The following is a 26,250-nucleotide window of genomic DNA, read 5'->3' on the forward strand; positions in this document are numbered from 1 at the left end:
CGTACAAAATGAGTAACATTTGCCCAAAAGCAAAGATGAGAAGGTGGGACAGGTAGGGATGGGGATGAAAGTTGGAAGGCAGGAGATGAGGAGAGGGTGTAGCAATGGGGCACAGAAATGGAGGGGGGCAGATAAAAAGAGAAAGTAGGGTGGAGCTCTGGTGGCCTAGCAGTTAGAAGCTGCAATCCTAAAAAATCAAAACCACCAGCTGCTCTGCAGGAGGCTGGACAACCTCCTCCCTGTACGATTTACTGCCTAATGAAAACCTGTGGGAGAGTCAGCTATGGGTTCGTTCTGACTGGACAGTACACAACAACAGGGTGGAAATTGGGATAATTTGTGCATGAGGTTATTTAATGGGAAACTCTAAACTCTGACCTAAGGGAAATGTTTTATAAAAATTAAAATTACCATTTACAATCCAAACACATGCACACATGTAAATAGCAATTCTGAGTGATTAAGTTTCTATTAAAAAAGACTGTTTAAAGACAATCAGTTGTCAAATACGATAACCGTCAGAATGAATGTCTATACTTTCCAGTTCGTATGAATCTATAGAGAGAAACATTAGCATTGAATGGATTTTCTAATTATTTCTTTTTTTCTCCCCTCTCCTTTTCTCCACCTCTTTCACATTTCCTTTCTGGTCCCTTTTGTCCTTTTGTTCCTTTTCCTTTTCTTCCTCCCTCCCTTTCTTTCCTTTCTCTGCTCTTTCCCCATCCATCCTCGCTCCTTTTTATCCTGTCTTCTTTCTTTTTTTTTTTTATTCTCCTCGATCTTTCTTACTGTCCTTTCTTAAATTAAATATGATCACTTATACCTACACAAATAAAAATGTCAATGCACACCTTGCATGTTGTAATGACCTTAATTCTTTTTTAAGAATGGTGTTGACTATATCATACTTTCCTGGCCATATGGAGATGTGTGTAGGAAAAACTGTTATATTTCCAGGACTAAAAGTAAACCAATATTTTACAGAGCACAATTGAAGTAAAAGAGCAAATTGAGATATTGGGCAGGAGAAGACTCTAGGTTGTCTTTGCAAAAGTCTCTTTCAAAGTTTATTATGAGAATAATAGCCATGAACACACCTTAATTTTTAATATAAATAATTGTGATATTCATTGTTCCTTCACAAAATAAAAGTAGCACCCACAACAAAAAATATTGCTAACTTTTCCATAATTTTACTAAAGAATTTCATTTTGCATTTAATCTCGAACTACAATGTGTCCCATTGCAGTGACTGGTGTCTTATGTTCCTTTCAACTCCTTTTAACTTAAAAGGTTAAATGTTATTAAACCCTAATGGTTGAGAATCAATGCATATTTTTATTTATTTTGGAGACACATACTTATTTCTGTCTCAACTGTACTGTAGCACAAATGCAATCAAAGGCAATACATAGATCGATGAGCATCACTGTGCTTTAATAAAACTTTACACCCTCAGAAATGTTAATGTTATACAATTTTCATGTGTCAGGATATGTTGCTTACTACTTTCCATTTTAAACACTCCCCCCCACCCCATTTAAAAAAATCAAAATCTCACAGGTTTTAGAAAAGCAGGTGGTGGACCAGATTTGGCCTGTAGGACACTGATTTTTAATCCAAACTGGATTCTCATAGCTAGGAACTATTTGAGTGAAGATGAGGTTGAATTTTCAGCTTTGAATTGCTTTGAAAAGTATGTGCCTAACCAGGCCAATTTACCAAATGCCCAATCTACAGATCTTAACTTTTAGCATTCTGAGAGATTTAACTTCAGTAAATGTTTGGGGATTATGGATATGTTAGGATATGCCAGGGATATCTGGGTATATAAATATGATAAAAAAGGGGAGGAAAACCTTTAAAAGAGTTAAAAAAATATATATGCTTTGAAAGTTATGCTGTATCTTTGCCCCAAGAGAATATCCAAAATATTCATGAATCCATGAATTATAAATCTATAAAGACTAGAAGGCTGTTTTAAGTACAGCTAACTAGAGGAAGAGTTTCAGAGGAAGAAATGTCTCCTGACAGCAACCTGGTTTGGAAAAGTCCTGCTAATGCTCTGGTTTATAGAGTAGGCACCCAGGGCTAAAGGAAATTAGATGACCAACAGAGGCAGACATAAAACTCGCACTTGGCATAGGTCTCTCAACATATTGTGGCCAATAAAATATGCTCTCTAGAGGAATTATTAAGTTTATTATTTGAATTTACACACACACATTCATCGTAACACACACAAATCTCAATTACCATGGATAGCTGTAGGAGCCTGTCAGTCTGACTGAAAATAATACTATTGGCTTGCAATCTCATTATCAGACATCCTATTTGAGTTCTTATTTCTACAGGAGAATATATATATAAAGACCTCAAATCTTAATGTAGTATGTTGTTCTTCAAAGACAGGTAAATATATTATGATTTTTCTATAATTTGGACATTTTTCCCCCAGCAATGCCTTTTGGGAACTACAAATTTTATTAGCTATGCCCCTGATTTACCTCCATACCTTTGGCCTTGAAGCAGTCTGCTAACAGAAACTTTATTTGATCTACTTCTCTTCCTAATAATGTCAGCGAATGTGGGCATCATCAGGGAAAGGTACACACAATTCAAGCCAAGTTGTTACTAGTACAGAATGGAATGCATTGCAACAGATGATTTAAGGTAATTTCCCAACTCTTTTTGACTTCTTTGGAAATGAAACCAAAGCATTAACAAAAACAATCTTTCTGAATATTCATTGGGTTCCTCAAAGTAAATATTCCCTTTTCTTCTTTTATCATAGGAAAAAAAATGCTTTTAAAAACCAGATATTTACTGTGTACATCTTTTTGTTGTTATTGTTACCTTTGAGTTACAACTGACTCATAGGTGACCCACCCCCCAGTGTGTTTTAAAGGCAATAAACCCCATGTGAGGAGATTGCCCATTGATTTGAACCATTTTTCTTTGAGTTGGTAGCACTACTCTTTACAGAAGAGTGACCAGAACTTGATGATTACTTAAGTGTTTTTAATTGCTACTTGTAAAATTAAAGCATTGAACTTTCCATAATACTTTATCATACTCTTTGCAAATTCTGATATTGATATGTGATCATTTGGGAAAAATAAGGTGGGCTTTTTTGGGGGGTTCTCCCCCCATGATGGTATACTATGTAAAAAAGACTATGAGATATATAAGATTAGAAAATTTACTTTAGAATCATCATTCTGTGTCTTAGTGGATATTTATTTGCCCCAAGTACTGTTGACTCAATGACTTTATCTTTGTTGTCTAGAACATTCACTGAAAGAGGATTGATAAAATGTAAGAAAAACATACAAGCCAGTAGCTAAAAGTGTATAGATGAGGGAGTTTTTCTTTTGCTTTTCAAGGAGAGGAGCAAATGGGGGGGAGGGGGAAGGGGTTTGTGCGGGGAGAAGGGTGCAACAATGAATGAATGGAATCCCAAAATCTCTGTAGATGTTCATTGAAATGAAAAATAAACAAACTAAATTTAAAAAAAAGTGTATAGAAGGACAGTTGAATACATTTATCTATGTAACTTCATAAAGCAGTAGTAGATTAATAAATTTATATTTTGTTGAGTCTAAATATTTTCTATACACCTGAGTTTCCAAAGGATTTGTTGTATTATCATTATTATTTTCATCTTTCTGAGACTTTTCTATTTCTATTCTAATGGCTCCAATTAGAATCTCATGCTTCCTGTGGAATCCAGGCAGAACTAGAAACATTTGTCTTTGTTGTTGTTGTTATGTGCCATTGAGTCACTTGCCACTCATACATTTGTCTTTACATGAGTAAATTTACCAGTACAACCAGGTCAGCATATAATAGAGCATGTTGTTGCTGTGTAAGGTAGAGTCAGAACCCAACCATAGCTGACCCTGAGGTGGGTTTTCAGAGGCAGTTAGTTTATCTCTCAGGAGGAGATTGTCCATCCTTCCATTGTGAAGTAGATAGTGGCCTTGAACTGAGTGTCTTCAGGATTACAGTACAGCTTCCTGACACTAGGCCACCAGACTGAGTCCAAGCTGGTATTTTAACAGAATACCAGTTTTCAAGTCCACCTTCAAATTAATAACTGTGCTAAATTTAATAAGAGAACTTAGGTTAGAGTTGAGGATTTTTGAAACTAGTTTTTATGATTTCAGCTTTCTTGTTCAGTACAAAGAGTAGTGAAAAACTGAGAAACCATGATAAAGGTATTCTACTTACGCTCTTTACAAAGCATTGTACCATAGAGCCAATTTCATTAATAGGTAGGTAGATGACCATTCAATCAGAATTGAAAGATAACAGCATGTTCTTAGTACTTTGAAAGCCTGTAGGACTTCAAGAATCTCTGCAATATTCAAATGTAAATGTATTAGAGAATAAGTGGAAAAAGCTTTAGCTTTGATTCTGACTCTTGAACTTCCTCATACATTTTCCAAGGCTATACTTTTCTAAGAAAGAAACAGACTGGTGCATCTTTCTGTCAGAGCAGCAGCTGGTTTTCTTCAAACTACCAATCTCCTAGTTAGTAGCAGAACACTTTACCCATTGTGTTGCATCTAAATCTTCAATCAGTTAGCAAAGATTAGATAATCAGAAAAGAAGCCACACTTCGGAATCTCTGTTTTTGCCCAGGGGAAATGCACTGGGAGACTACCAAGGACACTTTTCACAAACTGAAGTCCACTTAGCTCAGTGTTCTTTTCCTTAGTACCTAAGGACTGTCATACTGCATATGCCCTATAAATTATCCCTTTTCAATCTGAAATTCATAAAAGAAAGCTTTTCTTTTAGTTACTTAGAGCCATACTATGGAGGAGTGGAGGCTGATAGAGCTAACATGTAAACTGTAAAGTCTTCCTGCTTTCATGAGAAGGAATTTCATTTTAAAAAATAGTAAAGATATTGTGAGGATGAATCAAATGATGAGAATGACTTTCATACTAAAAGAAATAAGAGGAGGAATAATATGGCTTCTCTTTTTAATTTTTTGTTAGTATAGTGAGCACTGAAATTTGTGAAAATTTTACATTTCTCAGTCACATATTTCTTCAAAATATTAAATGATATTTTAGCCACTTTCTGTTATATAATAAGCATTAGAAAATGTAGATACTATATTTTCATTTTTATTTTATTCTACTTGCAAAAATATTTAGTGACTAAATGCAACATTTCATACATTTCTGACTCTACATCTGATTCAATTATAGAGAAGAAACCAAATAATATCAGATTTTTAGTAAAGTGTGCTTATGAAGCTCTGACAGGAGAAAGGAAAAAGGAGGAAGCATGTCGGGTCTGCAACTAACAGAATAGAAGCAACTTCATAGTGGATACATGCAATAATTTTATTCAGAAGTGTGGGCTTGTAGCCAACACTTTCAAGGCAATTGGGACAAGATAGTGGTATTTTATTTTTCATATTTAGAAGCTGTTAGAATTTACATCTAACTCAGATTGTTTTAAATTTTATTTTCTTTTTAATAATTAAGGAATATGTTAAAATATACTTCTTCTCAACAGTTCCGCAATATAAAAGTAAATTAAGCTGCTTAAAATAAGTTGGAAAACATCATTATAAGAACAGTGCCTAATCCTACTGTATAGTATCGAATAGGGAATTAAAACCTGGTCATAATGAAAAAATATTAATATATTTACTATCATCCTAATTGTCTCATTTAACAAAAGCCTCTTCTGTGACCAAAATCATCCCTCTATATGATGCTTTAAATGCAAATAGAAGAGGAAATAATTTACACTGTATAGCAGTAAAGAACCCCATAAAGAATTTGGACCATTCATCGTGTTTTCATCCTCAAATTTCAATCTCACTGAGTACTCAACAAAGAGCTCAACAGCCTTCAGAATAGAGAAGTAAGAGTTTCATTTTCTGATGAATTAGCAAGAGACACACAACATGATACAACCTTTGTAAATTTCCATCTGTATCTTCAAGTCAAAGATTGTGGTACAGGGATGTGAAAAGAAAAGAATGCGGGCAATTGAAAACACACCAAGTTCCTCTCTTCCTCACCCTCACAGTGGTGCATGGAGCATCTAAGTACAATTAATTTGACTATTACATTACCTTCTTAGTTATTTTTTTTTCTCTTCTGTTAGATCTGAGGACGAGATAATGGAATTGAACTGAACCAGTTGCTCTGACAGTTGACAACAGATAGGCTCAGCTTTCAGATGCCTGGACCATCATTTATCTATCTCAATACTCATTTTGATGAGGGAGTAGTGAAAACTTTTACCTCTCATACTGTAAACTATTTAACGTGTATTTCAACAAAGGAGTGTATCCGTGATTTGAGGACCTGGGTTTCCTGACCAATGAACTTCAAGCATGGCTGCTACTCTCCTGTTTGCAGTTTGTTGCTATAATGTAGAAGATGCTTCAGCAGAGCTTTCAGAAGTTGACTAATAAAATATACCTAGTGTTCTGTCTCTGAAAAGCAACCAATGAGATTCCTACTGAGCCTAGTATGTTGTGGGTGGGGTCATCATGAGTTGAAAACCCACCAGAGGGTTGGCTATAGGTCAGTTCTGAGTCAATGGTATATAACAACAACAACAAAAAATGAATTCTTAATAAGTAAGGTGAAATTATTCTCATAATTTCACTCTGGTGGGTTTTCAGAGTCAGTTAATCTCACAAGAGGAGATAGCCCATCCTTCATCCTCAGAGTAGCTGGTGAGATTTGAACCGTGTGCCTTTCAGATTGCAATGCAACTTCTTGCCCCTAAGCCACAAAAGGCCCTTAAGTATTCTTTTAAGATGAAATATGACTTTTAAAATTATTTGTGAGGTTGTTGTTAGCTGTTACTAAGCCAGCTCCCAACTCATGTTTCTGACTCAATGCTTCCCAACAACTACAACAAAGAATACTTAATAAAGTGAAATTTTTCTCATAATTTCACTTTTTTCAAGTTATTTAAAAAACCACTAAACCACCAAAGAAACCACCAAGAAAACAAACTCATTGCTATTGAACCAGAGCCAGATTATAACTGATTCTTCAGTAGGTTTGCAGGAAGCTAAAAATTGATGCCTTTTAGTTGTGATATTGGAGAAGAGTGATGAATATCCTATGGACTGCCAAAAGGACAAATAAATACGTCTTGGACATAATAAATATGACAAATAAATATATATTGAAGCAAAAAAGTTGTAGCCTGTCTGACTTCATCTCCTCTACTGTGGGCATGTTGTTAGAGAAGCTACTTCTTGGCAAAGGGCATGCTGGGAAAGTTGGATGGGAAGACCCTGAAGGAGAGGGATTGACACAATGATTGTAATAGTGAACTGCAGGATGAAAGAGCTGATGAGGATGGCTCAGGATTAGGCAGGGTTCAGATCCATTATTCATAGAATCATGGCACTTAACAACAACAACAACATAAATTGTCTGAAAGAAGATTGTCTCTCTCCAGTGGGGCTGCTGGTGGATTCAAACCACCAGAGGTGCTGCCTCTGGGTTAGTTAGCAACAAGGTCCCTATGGACTATGTCCCCAGAGCTTTCAGATTAAGATGTTATATTTAGATATTCTGACATTTTCCATTTTTTCTGTACTACTTGAGACAGCATTTCTGACAGAGATTATTTAGGCTGTAATGAGGCTTTGGCATGTCCATCTTTCTTGAAAATTAGCTTTAAAGTAAGAAACCATTTATTCTAATACCAATGTAAGACCAACTTACATAAAAAAAAAAATAGTGGAATACCAGTTTGTGACATTCACAGTGGGAATATGACTATGCTTCTCTTGTTGTTGTTGTGTACTGTGGAGTAAGAACCGACCAAAAGCTGACCCTCTGGCAGGTTCAGAGGCAGTTAATTGCACGGGGTGAGATTGCTGGTAGGCTCAAACCACGTGCCTTCAGGATTTCAGCACAGCTTCCTGCCACTAGGCCACCAGAACTCCCATTTGTTTCTCTTGTTGTTGTTGTTGTTGTTGATTGCCTTCAAGTCAAGTACGACCCATAGCGACTCTATGAACAAAAGGCCTGAAGCCCCTCTGCAACTACTGACATTTATCAAAGTTCAGAGAGTTTCCAGAGGCATGTTGTTTAGGAAGAAGATACCACTCCTGCTTTCCATAGGGCCTTCAGGATGGACATCTGTCACTTATGAACAGCATACAACTTGCTCATAGTAAAATTTTCCCCTAGTCTGTATGTTTCCAGCTTCACATTAATTGACTGTTTCATGAGTCATTGACTTCCCTGGAAAGAGGCCTAGCCACTGACTACTTTGCTGTGCTAGGGCCTTTTGGCTTCACTATAAGGGCTGTTCAAATTTCAGAACTTTCACAAATCCCAGGGGTCAAAAGCAGAAAATCTGATTTGAGCTTCAGTACAAGAACCTATGCAATTCTATTTCCCTCTCTGTGTGTGTGTGTATATATATTTTTTTTCCTTAGAAGAGTAAAAAAATATAGTTCTTTGGAAATGACATCCAACTTTTATTGTTTAAAGGTTTGAATGTGTTTTCTAATTTCCTAGCTGAACTAAAGTCATAATATATCTGAAGTAGAGGAATAAGAATGTTTAGTCACAATGTTTGGAAGGCACCACCCTCAGTGGTCACCTGAGAAACAGACTTTCTATATATATGATAAACTCTTTCTCTTCCTTGGTTTTCTTCTCTCTCCTTCCTTCCCTTCCAGAGAAAGTTAATACTAAAATTCTTTCTCTTCTAGTAAATTCTTAACAGTTTTGCTATTAAAGATTAATAAACCACTTTTAGACCTTCTTTTGCCCTTTTGCACTGCCCTCTGGCCATTTCACTGTTGCTTTGCATCCAATTAAGAGGGTGGACAGAAGTAATGGAAGAATATGACCTCAACGCAAGAATGTTATGCTTCTCATTAGTGAGCTTTTTAAAAGGTTTGGTGGAAAAACAAGTTATTATAACATTAAGTATTAGCCATGAGTTTGAAGAATTTGCCTATGATTTGTATACTTCCACTTATTAACATTAACATTTGAAATATGCTTGTACTAATTTTACCAGATGACCAAAAAGAAACATGTTTACCTGGTATGCCTGACACATTTCAAGTATATTAGGGAGATGTGGGGAAAAGCTGTTAGGATGCAATTTATCCTAACTTTCCATTCTGGGAATTCTTTCCTTTATATTGGCTGCTTCCACTCTACCACCCTCTCAGATTTGATGCATTTTATTTGGTATCTGTTTCCATAGTAACTTGGTCAAGCTAGCTATGTATTCACAAAGAGTTCCAGAATATGAAAATCATGACAACTTAAGGAATTAATCTAATGGTAACATTTGAGCCACTGTGTAAGTCCACAGGAAAAAGTCAGAAGGTCTACATACAGAATCCAAATAGCCTATTTTGTTTGGTTTTTAAAGCCAACTTGCAAAATCCTTTGAGGCTTGTTCATACAATTTCTATTCTTTAGGAGCCAAGTTTTTAGAGTGAAGTGTGTTATTCTACAAAATTGATGGTCATTCCATGTCATTCAGAAATAGTGACTGAATTTCTTCTAAGCTGATAGTGCTAACTGGGGGCTGTTTACTTAAAAAGGAAAATAAAGAAATATCATGAAACAAAAAAATACCATATATAGTTACATGTGGGGAAACATATCTTACTGATGCAGTTAGCTTTTAATAGTTTTTAATTGTGTTTAGTCTTTATCAATGCTCCCTACCACCCACAACTACATGCTTATTTCCTTAGTTCTCATTCACACCCACCTACCAATCACCAGTAGCCAAGAACACTAACACAGAGAATTATTGAAGCTGAATGAACAGGACAAATGTGCAATCTCAGCTTAGGATGGCAGCAAATATAGAATCTGAGTAATAGCCAAACTTGTTCACAGAATCTATAATTACAACTGTTAACTGTGACATTCTTTGCTAGGTTATGTAGCTCACTTGGTGTGATCCATATGCCAGACAAGTTGCAAGGACACCTTCTCGTATGCAGGCTGTGGTGCCAGCCTTCTAAGCATATTCCACTGACATTTATCACATTCTCATATTCTTCATATTGTCTGCCTTTTCTTTCCCTTCTAAATGTAAGTATAAGCTTGCAGATTATCATTAATGGCATTTGCATTTATCAAAAGGAGGGTAAGAGAGCTATTTTCAAGGTAAATAAAGGCCACTGTTTCCCTCTACTGCCTTGAAAACATTCCCTCCCCACCCCCCATAGTTTGTAGGCCTTACCTTACTGTTTAATACTTTGGAAAATTTAAAGGGGGAAAGAAAAAATGTATCACAAAATCAAGATAGGTGACTTCTCTGTAGAAAAGTCTGTATGTTTAGTGAGTTATTTTGTCATGCTGCCAGATATGACAAAAACCAAACCTATGGAATAGCTTTCTTATCTAATAATATTGAAATGGTGATATATTCAGATTTGTACCTTTTAACACATATTTAGCATGTTTGAAGTATAAGAGAAAAAAACATCAGTGCTTTGCAAAGTTATGATGAGTGACATGAAAATCTGTCAGTTTTGTAGGACATTTTTCTTTCCATTCATGTTGTTGTTATATGCTATTGAGTCAGAATTGAATATCGTTTACCTGCCAGTGTGTTTTTAGAGGCAATAAATCACAAGAGAAAGGATGTCCCATCTTTCTCTCTTTGAGCAGCTGGTGGATTTAAATGGCTTTTTTTTTTAGTTTGCAGTGTAGATCTCTTATGAGACCACCAGTACTGGATGCATAAGAAGAAAAAATTTCGGTACAGTAATTGTGGTCTAGGCAACATGGATTTTCTAGCTTATTAGCTTTAACTCACACTGTGCAAACCATGTGGTAGGTGACCTGTGACAATACTAGTTAGTTTTCCTCCATGCAAGTGGCTTAAAATTAAGCCAATTTAGCAGCATACGACTGAAATCTTAAGAACAACTATGAAGAAGAAGAAGCAGAGAATGTAGCACATATTCTTCAGGGGCAGAGATTCCTGTGCCAGTCAGACTGAGATCTACATGAAAGAATCAGCAGCTGTAGCGGAGAACTAGAGACTGATATAAGACAGAGCTGACTTGGATCTGATGCCCCAGATGGCTTCATCCAAGCTTACTGGAGGGCTTAAGTGGAGATGCCATAATTGGCAGGACTAAAAAAGCTTTATAACACTGGTATAAAGTCTCAAGGCTAAAAGGCCCATGAACATACATGGGAAGCTCTTCTGACTGAGAAACGGAATCCTGCTGCCTAATTGTATCATAGCCTGTTAACCTCTCCTATAAACCTCATAATCTTTAGTATGGTTCTGTGAGGTCTATGTAGCTACTGCAATAGATTTTAGACCCAGTAAGCCAATAGACTATGGAAATTCTTGAACAAAATCACTAATATCACATACTAGCAAAATCCTGATGAAGATGATCCAGAAATGACTGGAACAGTACATTGACAGAGAACTACCGGAAATACAAGCTGGGTTTAGAAGAGGTTGTGATACCAGAGACATTATTGCTGGTGTCAGATGGATCTTGGTAGAAAGCAAAGAGTATCAGAAAAATGTCTACCTGTGTTTCATTGACTATGCAAAGGCATTTGACTGTGTGGATCACAACAAATTGTGATTAACCTTGAGGAAAATGGGAATCCCAGAAGACTTTATTGTGCTTCTGTGAAACAGATATTGGGACCAGAAAGCAGTTGTCAGAACAGAGCAAGGAAGCAATGCATGGTTAAAAGTCAGGAAAGGAGTGCATCAGGGATGCACCTTGTCGCCATACCTTTTCAATATTTATGCAGAACAGATTATATGGGAAGCAGAATTGCATGAGGAGGAATGTGGCATCAAGATTGGGGGAAAACTCATCAACAACCTACAGTATGCAGATGGTACAACCTTGCTTGCTGAAATTGAAGAAGATCTGAAGCACTTTATGCAGAAGGTCTAGGACTATAGTCTTCAATATGGATTGAAACTCAACATTAACAGGACAAAGAATGTCACCACTGAGCCAACTGGCAGCACCATGATAGATGTAGAAGAGATTGAGGTTGTTAACAATTATACCTTGCTTGGCTCCCCAATTAACACTCTTAACATCCACAGTCAGGAAATCTAAGGATCAATTGCATTGGGAAAATGTGATGTCATGGATATCTCCAGAGTGCTGAAAAGCAACAGTGTCAGTCTAGAGACAAAGGTGTGCCTAATCCAGGCCATGGTCATTTCACTTATCCGTTATGCTTCAGAGAGCTGGACAATGACTAAGAATGACAGAAGAAGCATCTACTCCTTTGAGTTGTGGTGATGGAGAAGAGTCTTGAACATATCATGAACTACCAAGAAAATAAATGGGTCTGTCTTGGAGAGGGTAAAACCAAGTCTCTCCTTGTAAGATAGAATTTTGAAACTCTGTCTCACATACTTTAGGCACGGGGCCAGGAAAGACCTGTCTTTGGAAAAGGACATCATTCTGGGAAGGGTGGAGGGACAGCACAGGAAAGGAAAACCATCTTTGAGATGGATTGCTATGGTAACTGGGTCAAAGGGGTTGGTGTGTCTGAATTAGCGAGACTGGCTCAGGATAGGGAAGGGTTCAGAGCTGCTGTAGATAAGGTCACTATGACAGGCAGGTGACTCAAGGGCACATAACAACAACAACAACATATTATATTGGTTGTTTTTTTATTTAAACCTCTTGTTTAGAGTCAACAAGGCCTCAGGGAGGACCTTTGTATTTAAAAGTCAGTTGTTATTATATTTTGGTGGCACATTCTTCTAAGTGGTACAGCACTTTTCTATCAATTTGCTAAGGTAACTTGGGGTTGCTGTGATGCTGAAACTTGTGCCACTGAGGTGTCAAATACCATAGTAGTTACCTATGGTGGATAGTATTTGGTGGAGCTCCTAGTTTATGACAGGTTTGAAAGCAGGAGTGGTATCCACTTCCTAAACAACATGCTTCTAAAAACTATGAAATTTGAGAAACGACAATAGTTATAGAAAGGCTTCAGGTCTTTTGTTCATAGGGTTGTTATGAGTCACACTTCACTTGACAGCAATCATCATTATCATCAACAACAACAACGGATCATACAATATTTCAGGAACTACAGTATGTTCAAGAGGTAATGGTAATGAATGAAGTTCAAGCTGAACTGAAGGCATTTGCAAAATAAAAAAAATAAATAAATAAAGTCCCAAGAATCAACTAAATACCAGTTGACATGTTTCAAATGTAAGATGCAGCCCTGGATGTGCTTAACAATCTATGCAAGGAAGTTTGAAGAATGACTGGAAGAGATTCATATTTGCTCCCATTCCCAAGAAAGGTGACCTAACAGAATGTGGAAATTATTAAATAATATCATTAATATCATACACAAATAAAATTCTGTTCAAAATCATTCAAAACAAACTACAATTGTACATAGAGAACTGCCTTAGAGAACAGACTTTCTAGCTTGATTTTGAAGAGGTCGTGACACTAGCGATATCATTGTTGATATTAGATGGATCATGGCTGAAAGCAAAGGATACCAGAAGAATGTCTCCTTGTGCTTTATTGGCTATGCAAAGGCATTTGACTGGGTGAATCATAACAAATTAAGCTTAACCTTGAGAAGAATGGGAATACCAGAACACCTAATTGTACTCTTGTAAAACCTATACCTAGACAAAGAAGCTATTGTAAAAATAGAGCAAGAGAACACAGTATGTTTTAAAATTAGGAAAGGTGTGTGTCAGGGATTTATCTTTTCTCCATATCTATTCAATCTGTATACTAAAAAAAATTGAAAAGTTGGACTTTATGAAGAAGAATGTGGCATCAGGATTGGCGGAAGGGTCATCAATAACCTTCATAATGCAGATGACACAACCTTGGTTGTTGAAAGTGAGGAGGACTTGAAGAGCTTGCTGCAGAAATTCAAAGATTAGCCTTGAGTATGGTTTGCATCTCAACATCACTAAAACAAAAATTCTCATCACTGGCCCTGAAGGCAACATCAGGATAGATGGAGAAGAAATTGAAACTATTAATAACTTCATCTAACTTTGATTCAAAATCAATACATTTGGTACCAGCATTGAGGAGATCAGGAGAAGTATTGCACTTGAAAAGTCTGTAGTCAGGGACCTCTCTAAAGTTTTGAAGAAAAATGATGTTAGTTTGAGAACTAAGGGAGGATTTATTCAGGCATGGTGTTTTCAATCACTTATTATTCTACTGAGAGCTGGAGAGTTAATAAGGATGTTGTTGTTGTTGTTATGTGCTGTCGAGTCGCCTGCGACTCATAGCGACCCTATGTACAACAGCCGTAAACTCCACTCTGTCCTGTGCCAATTGCACTGTCTCTGACACTCCCATCCCAATTATCCCAGTCCCTGAATCAATGCACCTCATAGAGGGCCTTCACAGAAGAATAATTTTACTTTTGGATAGTGGTGTTGGAGAAGAGTAGGGAGTATCTGGTGGTCTACCAAAAGAACAAACAGATATATCTTGAAGAAGGTGTGACCAAAGTAATCTTTGGAGGCAAAAATGATTAAACCTCACCTCACATAATTTAAGCATGTTGTTAGGAGAAGCTATTCATTGGATAGGGACGTCATACTTGCAAAGGTGGAGGCATGGCGAAAAAGAGGCAGAATCTAGACTAGGTGTATTGACACAGGAACTATGGCAATGGGCTCAAATGCATCAGAAATTTTGAGGGTGGCACAGGATAGGACAGGGCTCAGATTTATTGTTCATAGGGTCACTGAAAGTCATACTCAGTTTGATGACACCTAACAACAACAACTACAGTGGAGCAAGGCAGTTGGTGTTAGAATTAGCAGTAGTAAGTGTGGAAGCATGGAGATCGTGTCTCAATTTATGGGAATTGAATTTATAATGTGGATGTGGACTGTTCCCTTTTACCAAAGATCAAACTTCACCAACTTGACATAACATGCATTCTTTTTAAAATAGTGACAACATGCAAACGACTTGATAAGTTATAATCAAGTTGTAATGAGAATTGACTCACAAGTTGGTTTTAAATAGTATTTCTGTTGTCCTGCCTTTCCAAATATTTCTGAGACATTTCTGCCAAAACACCATCAACAGGAGGAGGAGAAGAAGAGGGAGAAAAAGGAGACAATAAAGCATCCAGCTTACATCTTGTAGAGTCTTGGATGTGGAGAGTTTTGTGAGCTAACTCCATTGCAGGCATTACTTTGATGGAATCCATTGATTCCTATAGAAGCTCTCCTGTATGAGGGCTGTTGTTGTGTGCTGAGAGTAAACTGCAACTAGTGGCTCCATGTGACACAATGGAATTTCCCAACAGAGTATTTTTGCGTGATTATTTTGGAAGTAGATTGCCAAACATTTTTTTCTGTGGTCCAGGTATTTTCCTATCACCAATCTTTCCATTACAAGCTGAGTGCTTGACTTCAAGGGCTCCTTCTCCAGGAGGGTAGGTTCATTTAAATTGGGAACTAGTAAACTATGAATTATAAACAGAGTTGGGCCAGTGAATGTCTTTTAAACTTCACTGGAACAAATCTATATCCATTTGTTACATTTTTGTCTATGGCTGCTCTCTCATTACAGTGACATAGTTGGAAAGTTGCTGAGTACTCACAGAACAGTAGCCTGGCAAATGCCTATCTAATCACTATCTGGTTCTTTATAGAGAAAACTTACTGTCTCTTGCTTTAAATCTTTCCTGCTAAACAGTTTTATCACTTTTCTTTCCTGCTAAACAGTTTTATCACTTTTGGAGCATAGAGCTGGAAATCCCACTCATTCAATGAAGTTCGAGATATCTTAAGTAAATAGATATAAATGCAGGAGTAGATAAATGATGATAGTTATAGAAGGGTTCAGGTATTTTGTTCATAGGATCACTATGAGTCATGGTTGACTAGATGGAAATCAACAACAACAGATTGCATATGTTGTTTCTTGTTATGTGCTGTCAAGTTACCTGTAATGCAGAGCAACCTTATGTGCAAAAGCTCTGAAGCCTGCTCTGTACTAAATCAGTCTCACTGACTTTGACATACTCACCCCATAGCCCCAGTCATTGTATCAATCATCTCATCTGAGGTCTTCCTCCCCTGCGTTGTCCCTCCACCCTTCTAAGCATCATGTCTTTCTCTAAGGACCTGTTTCTTCTGGCCTTGTGCCCAAAGTATGTGAGATAGTCCTAGTCCAAGGGGAAACTTAGTTTCACTCTCTCCAAGAGAGGCCTATTTGTTTTCTTTGTGGCCCATGGTATGTTCAGTGCTCTTCTCCAGCACAACTTATTATATTCTATATTATATTCTTATTGTATAATTATATATTATTTATAACATTTATTATATAATAAATTATATATTATTTTATTTATATATTCTTATATAATATATTCTTATTATATTTTAGCTTATTATTTATGAATTTTAAAGGAGGTGTGTAAGGGTCAAGCTCTTGTCTGTTAACTGAAAGATCTGTGGTTCACATCAAATAAGTTACCTCACAATATAAAGATTACCAACTGCCATCAAGTTTCTGACTCATAGTAATCCTACAAGAAAGAGTAAAACTGACTTATAGGGTTTCAAGAGCTGTAAATCTCTGTGGTTTCCAACTGTTGATTTTTTCATTAGCTGTTGTTGCTGTTTAATGCCTTTGAGTTGTAGATAGATGACTCGTAGCGACCCTATGAACGAACAGCCTGAGCACTGTTGGTACATAGTTTCCAGAGGCAAGCCATTTCGGAAGTGGATGCCGCTCCTGCTTCTAGGCTTGATTTAGTCGGGAAACTCCAGCCAACACTGTCCACCATGGGTACTAGCCAAGCATTTTCATCACTGCTCCACTAAGGTTCCCCAATAAAGATTACATTTATAAAAACCCTATAAGGTAGTTCCACTTTCCCCTATAATCATAATTTACTTGACAACAATGAATTTAGTTTAACATTTAATGAGACTAGATCATACCCTGGACCATATGTTAGAAATAATTTGCAAGATAGGTCATCTTATTTTTATATCTCAAGGAAATTGAAGTTTTACTGAAGATGAGGCATTTGAGGAAAACACAAAGAGACATTCTATGTGCTCAAGAATAATTAATCTCAAACAATAGGGACAGTTATTTCTGTGTAGTCATTTATTGTTCATTATTTCCCAGACACAAACCTGTTAAATTCAATCTTCCAAGTTGGCAGGCATATTTTTCCTGCTTTTACATTGTAGAGTAAGTCAGGAGGCAGGAACATGTAGGAACACATATTCAATAAATTAATGACAATAGCAGGGTTGTGTTGATGTTTTATTTTGGGGGTTCCCCCCTGAATGATACAGTAACTAAAGAGTCTGAATTTTTTTTTTCAGAAGTGAATAGAGTTAATATAGTTCAAATTCTTTGACTTACACTGAAGAGAAAACAAACAAAAACAAAGGTCTGGTCAGTGATTTTGGAAGAGAGCCAGAGCTGCTGGGCAATCTTCTGAGTCCCTGCTCGAGGCTCTTTTTTGACCCAATTATATTCTCTGGGTTGGTTTTTCATTTTTGTCCCCAGGTTGATCCAAAAGCACACTTGGCATTATCATGGTATTGGTGGGCAAGAAAGAAGACATCTTGTTTGTTGTCAAAATTTTGGGAATTATTTAACCTATTTTTTTTCTCTGTATACTCATACATTTTTGTATTATTCCATTTCCAGTTTATGCTGTCTCAAGAATGTATTCTTTTTGGGCCTGTCTGTCTCTGTACATTTCATATTCTCGTGCTGCTGTGCCGCCTCTCTTGACTTTTCTCTTTAAGGCTGACTGCTTTCTACTTGGCCCTTCCCTCTTCCATTCTTGTTCCTTTATGAAACAAGAAGCAATACTTTATCCTTTCTTGGCAGACATCTACCCTCCCTTTCAAAGAAGAAAGAGTCAGGTAGGGTGTCTGTGGAATGTCTGTGGAAATAAAGAACAAAAATGGAATTGACAGAGCAAGCCAAATAGTAAGAAAATAAGGCTTTGCTGCAAATGGAAGAAAGAAAGAAAATCATACCAAAGGAAGGAAAATAAAATGGTCTGACAACACTATTTCTCTTTTCAAGTCATTATGGGGAGTAGGGAGGGGAAGAATGGCCACGGAGAGATTTTATTAGTCATTGCTTTCTCCCTGCTGCCTCAGGCTGAGGACAAATCTGCTTGCTCCATCCATTATCTTCTGATTTTTTTCTCATGTTTAATAGTAAATCTCGCTATGAATATCTCTACTTTACTCTCAAATTAACTATATCATTAGCAAAATACTGGGTAGTGTGTCACTTTTAGCAGCATAATCATTAGTGGTGACTAGGCTTAGTTGTAAAGAGTTGTGTTGCCAACCCAAAGGCACATGGTTTGAATCCAACAGCGACTCTGTGGGAGAAAGATGGGCAAACTCCTCTCATGTGCTTGACTGAAAACCCAGTGGAGGGTCACTTATGTGTCTGTTCAAATTCCATGATACATAACTGCAAGAGGCACGCTTTTATTTAATTTATGACCTTTGTCTTCAGACCTGATAGTCATCATCCTCAAAGTTCCTTGTTTACATAAAGGTAAGGACTCACTTTTGCAAGATGAAACATATTCATATGTAAGGATAAATAATGCTAAGATTATTTATAGTATGGAGGGAGCATGAGTGATTGGCTTTTTTATGACGCACAGTGGTATAATGTAGCAGGTTACTAATAAAAAGATTAGCAGTTCAAATCCACCAGCTTCTCCTTGGGAATAAACAGGGCAGTTGGCAAGTGTTAAAATTCACAGCCTCTTAAACCCAAGGGTCGCTATGAGTTGAAACTGACTCAATAGCAGTATGTTAAAACTATCTGCTCTCTGGTCAGTTTGAGATGGGACAAGGTTAGACTCTTCCATGATGCCATCAAAGGAGAAAGAGGTGTCAGGAAATACCTCTTGTGTACGGTGTCACATTTGCTTTTCTCCCATGTATTTAGTCAGGCCACAGATAAAATGTGACCATAGGACGGACCCCATAATAAACACCGTGGCCCAGAAACTAAATTATTACACCCAACCTACTTTACTTCTTTTCCAAACCTCTTGGTACTTTTTCCTTTTCTCTCAGCATTTGCCAAGTTACCTGTTGATGCTGTTTTTCTGTGCTAACATCTGCCAGTCTTTGCCTTTGGCATTTGGAGTATCAAATGTAGCACAAATTCGCTGTCTGATGGAGTAGGGGATTTTGAAGGCTTTGGGGCCAGTCTGTGCAGGGAAAGTGCTGTCCTCTTGTGCAAAGAAAGTGATGGTTTCTCTTTCACTCTATAAACAAAACAATGAAAGTATGATTAGATCCAACTAAAGACATTACTGATACATAATTAAAAAACACTGTTAGCACATAGGTGCAAAAGGCTTGCTTGTTTGATATATTCTATAAAATACATTGACAAAGCACCTCTTCTTTCTAAAATATTGAAGCACTTTTCTAATATCTTAATTAACCATGTACAAGAGATTTACAACCACTCAGGGAGGTAACAGTCACCAGCTCCCAATATACAAAGAGCTGTTTTAGTTAAGGAGAGGCATGGATTTGTCTTGTTTGACTCTCAGAGATAGCTAAAAATCAGTATGAAAATATACTGAATGATAGAATGGCAGGTTTAAGTTCAGTGTAAGAATGGCTCTCTCCTAGTCAGAAGTAACCAAGGATGAATGAACTTGATCAAACGAGTCTGATGGAGAACTACATGGCAGGTGAACCATGAAAGCCTGCATAGTGGATATCTGAAAGATATTTTTGTTTTGTTTTGTCCAAGTTATAAAGTTTTACATTTCTATATTTTGCATTTTCTTCTTGTTTCAGAATGAAACTATTTTAATAAAGTTGAAAAAGCCAGGAGACAAAGATAACAGCTAGCATACTTTTTTAGACTGCATGGCTTTTACGTGTTTCTAGTTTAGACCTTACTAATAAGGTTTGGCCATTTCACTACAGCACAGCAACTAAAACATTATATTCAGCACAGAATTCCATAGAAGTTGGTCAGATTAGAGCAGCAAAGGTTGCTGGTCAAAATTATGTACTATAACAAGACTCTAAAGTTTTAAAGAGAATTCATTTTCATGGCCATGATAAGTGACAGGAACAGAAAAATGCGCAGTATTTAGTAACTTGGCTCTGAGTTGACAAAAATAAAGATGGTCTTGTGTGGGTTAACTTATACAGATGATGATTTTAAATAAACCAGAGAGAGTTCTTATCAGGAGGAAATATTGGCTGGAAAGAGAACAAAACCTTGATGCCAGTTTCCTATGAAGAACGCTAAGTGGTTCTGATATGAAAGTAGCCTCAAGGAGTTGAGGGTGACCCCTAGTTGATAGATAGCAAAAAATATGGGATAACAATACCATGACCACAAGGAAATGAATTCTTCCAGAATCCTGGGAAAGACATCTCAGCCCAAGATGAGACCAGCATCTTGGTCAATACAACCTGTTCAGTCTTATGAGATCCTGACTAGATAATCTAACCGTGCTGCATCTAAAGCTCTGCTCAGTAGAAATGTGAGATAATAAAGTTAAGTCACAATTGTTGATTTTAGCGGCTACATTTGTGGTCAATTGTTAAGCAGCAGTAAAAATGTAACTTAAGAGAAACTTAAGCACCATGTTTGAAATAGGGTTGGTGAACTTGATATGTTTGTTAGACGTCATGGTCTAGAATTCTATCTTGCTTCAGCGAACACATAGACTTCCTGAACTATTTCCTGTAAGCGATCTATGCCTTGATAATTTTTCTGACCTTTAAATGCAAGCACCCTAATCATGGTGTGCCTTTTCAAGTAGCATCCCGGGGTCACACAGCAATAAATCATTAGACTTGATGCATCTTTCCAAAATTTGGTAATTAAGGAAATGGTTTTATTAATGATTTGTAAAGTCTTCTGTATGTGACATAGCTGAAACTAGAATTCAGATATTCTGATATTTATTCTTTCCACTACACTACCCTGCTTCAGAACAGATTTAAAGAAATCTGCAAAGTATGATCATAAGAGATACACTCTTAGAGTAATATAAGCTTTATATTCAAAGAACTTAAAAGTAGAAATGACTTCATGGAGGATGCATGTGCTCGAGGCTCCAAGGATATGCGAAAAGTGGTTGGAAATGTAGTTACTGTAGGCAGGATGGAAAATTCTGCTTTCATATATTGGATGAACATAAAAAACAAACCAATTCGGGATTGTTAGTACATAAAATAAGTTATAAGATACCTTATTTTTTTTATCATAGTTTGTAAAATTTCTTGTAGGTGCTAAAAATGTAAATCAAGTTAGAATAGCTTCCTTGTATTTTTTTTTTTTACTTGAAAGTATCTTCAAAATGTGTGTGTATGTATGTGTGGGCAGATGTATGCATGCTAGAGCAGAAGGAGGAGGAAGAATTCTGTCCTTGCTAATAGCCAAGGCTGTTACCCAGAACAAAGGGGACTTGAGAATCAAACAGAAAACAGAGTGTTCACACTGAAGCCTCACAGTTTACAGCTGGCACCTTTGAATTGTCAACTAAACCCTACCTTTCCTGATGACAACGCGTGGCCATTTAATGTGTCTTGGGGGGGGGGAAGGGAGGGAGATGGGCAACATGGTCTTATTTGAAAATGAAAACAATTTTTATGTGAGTCTGAGTCAAAAAGACTTTTTCCCCCATTTACTACAATTTAATGTAAACATGTATTTCACTCATAAAATATCCAAATTTAAATTATTTCTATACATAAGGAAGACTTTATGTAACATTTATGATGCATTCTAAAAGACATCCGGGTTGAGTAATGAGAATGCTGTAGATACATCACATTTTCTGATTGTTTAAATTAAATATGCAAAGGTACTGTAGATTGTCATGCTCTGCACATCAGAGATAAGAGGCTGCTACCTGGTTAACTTAGCATGGCATAAATCAATGAGAGATTCCAAGTATTCTGTCTATTCTCTAACAGACAAATTGTTCCCAACTTCCACCACTTTTGGAAGATAAGAAAATTGCTTGCAGGGAAAATTGTAACATGCAAAGTTCCCATTTAAGTGGCTTACATGAGGGGGGGAAAAGTGTTTTATGATACTACATTAACAAGAAATGTTGAAATAAATTTCTTAGAGATTCCTTTTTTCTCTTTGTTAATAGCAAACTTGTTTTGTTTCAGTTTACTGGTTTTAGACCGGCCATCTTGCTTCATAGAATATTAACTGGCAATGATCAATGTAAAATTTAGTTGGACTCAATTAAAGGGGATTGAATATATTTTTAGCCTGACATAATAATGATCATTCAAAAGAATAGCCTGGATAGATTACCTGGACCACTGACTTCTTATGTATGAAGGTGAAATTAATGGCGATGTTTATTTATAAAAGAACAATGAATGAATGGAAACCCAAAATCTCTGTAAATGTTCATTAAAATTAATTTATAAAAGAATTTATGTTACAGTCACAAACAGGATGAATGTGGTAAGAAATATAAAAAAGATTGCCTCTAATGAAGATGGCCACTGCATTGATATAGATGCTTAAAAATCAGTCTGACGATATGATAACAGATATACAAAGTGAAGACTTAATGCCTCTTATGATTTGATCATTAATTTATGAACCCATGGTGCTAAGATATCCTATGAAAGCAAAGATACACTGTGGAACTTCTGAGCCTACATACTTAAGCATGTCTTTCTTTTTTGCAGGGAAATTAATTTAAAAAAGAAACAGGTAAAAATAAACTTTTCATTATATCTCCCGGAAGATTAAAAGTTTTTCTTCTATATTATTGCTGTTGTTGATGCAAGCTATCTAACTACAGTGTATTTTTAAGTCCTTAAGTCATGATATTTTAGGAACTCTAGTGATTGAATTTTTATACCTAAGTAATTAATTGATAGACCCAACTAAAGAATTTATTGTCTCTTCTTTAAGTAATTTCCATTTTCAGATTTATCATCATTTTCATTTTTTATTTAATCATATACCATACACATAAAAAGCAAACTATAACAAGAAGGAGGGGAAAAAAAAATCACCCAAACAATTTTAAGGCAAAGAGGCCACTTTTTTACTTAATTTATCATCAGACATATCTTTGCAAGCAGTTAGACAATTCTGAGTTTGCAAAGACCTTAATTAGAGATGCAATCCATTTACAAGTATATTGACCTGTAGGAAATCTATTCTATTCTTGAAGTTTGCTAGAACAGTTACTTTTTCTAGGCCAACACACACACACACACACACACACACACACACACACACACACAGTTACTTTAAATCACTCTGCAGTCTTGAGGAAAGAACTCCTCATTTTTCACATACTTCTATAGTCCTTAAGACAAAAGAATTTGTGCTTCAGTGTTTAACACTAAGTCCCCTAAAAGAAGACTTACATTATGAGCAACACCCTAGAGCAAGACTTAGAAATAGCCTTGATTGGAATCCTGAAGCAGAATAGTATGACAATCAAGACTTAAAATCAAATGCCTTGATTCTGAACTCTCTCCTATTTGACTGGTTCTATGAACTTACAAAGAAAGCTAATTTCTTTGTAAATGTACAATTGTGATATTAAAAACTGTCATCTAAAAATGTGACAGTAATCATATTTAATCCACATAAGTGTGGTGGTTAAATAACATAGGTGAAAACACGTACACCATATGTGTCACATAGCTTCAAAAATTATTCTTATTCTGACTTTGAAAGCAATAACAAATTAGAGTTGTTTAAGATACACAGTTATTATAATGTGACAGATACAGAGATATACAAGGTTACATTCCTACAAAATCAACCATGCAAAATAATTAATAAAGAGACCCTTAACAGAATTAAAAGGGCAAGTTTCTATAAAGTTGTAGCCAACACACATGTGACCACATTCATGAATAAGTTTAACAGAGAGTAATATTATGTATTCATATGTGTTGCAAAAATAGTAGAACATAAAGAAAATCACATTATGAAAACTTTAGACATAATTAAATACCTTGACTATCTGGGGACCCCAGAACCCTAGTTTTGTACGCCAGGAGGGTCCATTGACATAGTCTTTAAAGACAATGTCCTTCACCTACTTTACTTAAGAGCAACGGTGGTATCAAAAGGTTATGAGATTCTATCTAAGCTATAACTACTGGTATCTACCTGTCCTAAGCAAACAAAACAGAACAAAATTGAAGACACATGGTAAAAATCAGTCCAAAGAACCAATGGTTAAATAAACTTCAGGATCTTGAGACCAGACTACAAACCCTCTGGCTCCTACTGCTTACCACTCTAAAAAGAAGCACAATAGGAAGTCATGGTTAGAGTGGTAGAAAAATAAAGACCAAAATTCAAAATAATAACAAATTCCCATGCTAGTTGACTTGGTAGAGATTGATAGACCACCTCATAGTCCTAAGATTATAGCCTCTAGTAATTCTTTAACCCTTACACAAGCCATGTAGCTCAACTTTGAACCAAATAAGAATATAAGGTGAATAAAAACACTGGATCAATCTGTCCTACAATGTCAAACGAGATTTACTTTTTAAAAAACATATAAAGCAGGAAGGGATAGAAAAGAAGGACAAATGGAAATGGTAAACACAAGAAGCAGGAAGAGTGCTATCACGCTTGTCGGAATTGCAAGAAATATCAGGAATTAGAATACACAAAAATTGTTGAAAGGAAGAAAATCTATTAGCTCTAAACACTTTCATTCAAGTCATAATGAAAGGTTAAAAATAAATCAGTAAACAAAATGCCTTCATAAATATATTGCCATTGATTCATGCCCGACACACAGGTGACCTTCCACTGGGTTTCCGAGTCTTCAAATTACACAGGAGACAACTGCCTTTTTTTCTCCTTCAAAGTGACTGGTAGGTTAAACCACCAGAGAGACTCAATCTTTTGGTTAGCACCACAATTCCCTAAAGAGCCCTCCATGCATTAGCATAACAAAGTGTGTGACTTCAACACAATATCAAAAGTCTTAATAATATTCTGATATGTGCTTTCTATTATCAAGAAATACTATGGTATCTTTAATGCACTTCAAAGTGACTACAAGCTTGTAAATTATTAGAAAAGTAATTGAAAGGTGAGGAGTAAGATTGAGTTTATCCACTGATTGTCTTTCCACATATTTCAAGGTGTAAATTTCAAGCAAGGTGTAAATACCAGGTTGAACCAATTCCATCACATTCCTTTTTCTAATAAATAACCAGTATCCAGTATTAGTAGAAATTTCTCTCTAATTCTCAGATGTGAGAAATAAATAAATACTTTTGATCCTCTTGCTAACCAGGTAACAGGTCAAAGTAGAATTTAGGGCGATTTTCATCACATACCAACAACTTCCTTGCGTCCTGCCTTCGCATGCTTACTTCTGGACAGGAGCTCTCTTTGGATTTTCTTTTGCTATGATTTTAAAACATCTCTACAAATTTTATTTTACTTTAAAATGTATTGTGTTAAATATGTCATGACTATTTAAGAAGGAGGCTCTAAAAATATCCTCCCTCAAGTTTCTTGATCTACCTTCAGTATCAAAATCACATTAGCACATAATGCTAATTGGCATTAATGAATGCAAATAGTGTATAAACATGCCAGTTAAGACAGCTATCAGTTTTGAGGTACAATACTTTGGAAAGCAATCCACGCTTAGAAAAAACTATTTGGAGAATTAGCAATAGCAAATTAAGAATTTGCATAAACAATGAATTGAAATGAGAATGAAGAAAAAGATAATGTTATAAGATTTCAAGTTTTCAAAAAAAGAAAACAACATAAAGTTAAGTTGCCTGTATATAAATGTGTTAAACCTTCTCCCAGGCCTAAATTTTAAATACACACAAGAACTAAATATCATTGCTATGGAAGCAATTCCAATTCAGGGTGGTCCCATTTGTTAAGTGTACAACTGCACTCTATATGGTTTTCAATGGCTTCGATGTTTGGTAAATAGATTATCAGGCTTTTCTGAAGAGGCACTTATGGATAGATTTGCACTGTCAACATTTTTGCAAACAGCCTATCACTTACTTCCTTGCACCACCCAGCAGCTCTTATATATGTATGTGTGTGTTCTGCATGTATACCACAAAATATACTTTTAAATAATAGTAAAAAAATTACCTCAAAGTTGTTAAACAAAAATATTGAAACCCTCCTCTTAATTATATTTCTCTACTACTCTTTTGTTCTAACCCCAAACAAACACTGAGAAA

General features: G+C 36.1%; 1 protein-coding gene across 1 annotated transcript in view; it reads right to left on the reverse strand.

Annotated features, from left to right (window-relative positions):
* UNC5D (unc-5 homolog D (C. elegans)) overlaps positions 1–26,250 on the reverse strand; it is a gene marked incomplete at its 5' end in the record, with an annotated part of 423,355 nt that overhangs the window by 6,389 nt on the left and 390,716 nt on the right. Inside the window, one exon of the mRNA XM_006896652.1 lies at positions 19,117–19,295. Coding sequence (XP_006896714.1) covers positions 19,117–19,295 — 179 coding nt within the window. The remainder of the gene's footprint in view (positions 1–19,116; positions 19,296–26,250) is intronic.

Source organism: Elephantulus edwardii, unplaced genomic scaffold, assembly GCF_000299155.1.
Source record: "Elephantulus edwardii isolate Elephantulus edwardi_28Jun2011 unplaced genomic scaffold, EleEdw1.0 scaffold00187, whole genome shotgun sequence".
Lineage (NCBI taxonomy): Eukaryota > Metazoa > Chordata > Mammalia > Macroscelidea > Macroscelididae > Elephantulus > Elephantulus edwardii.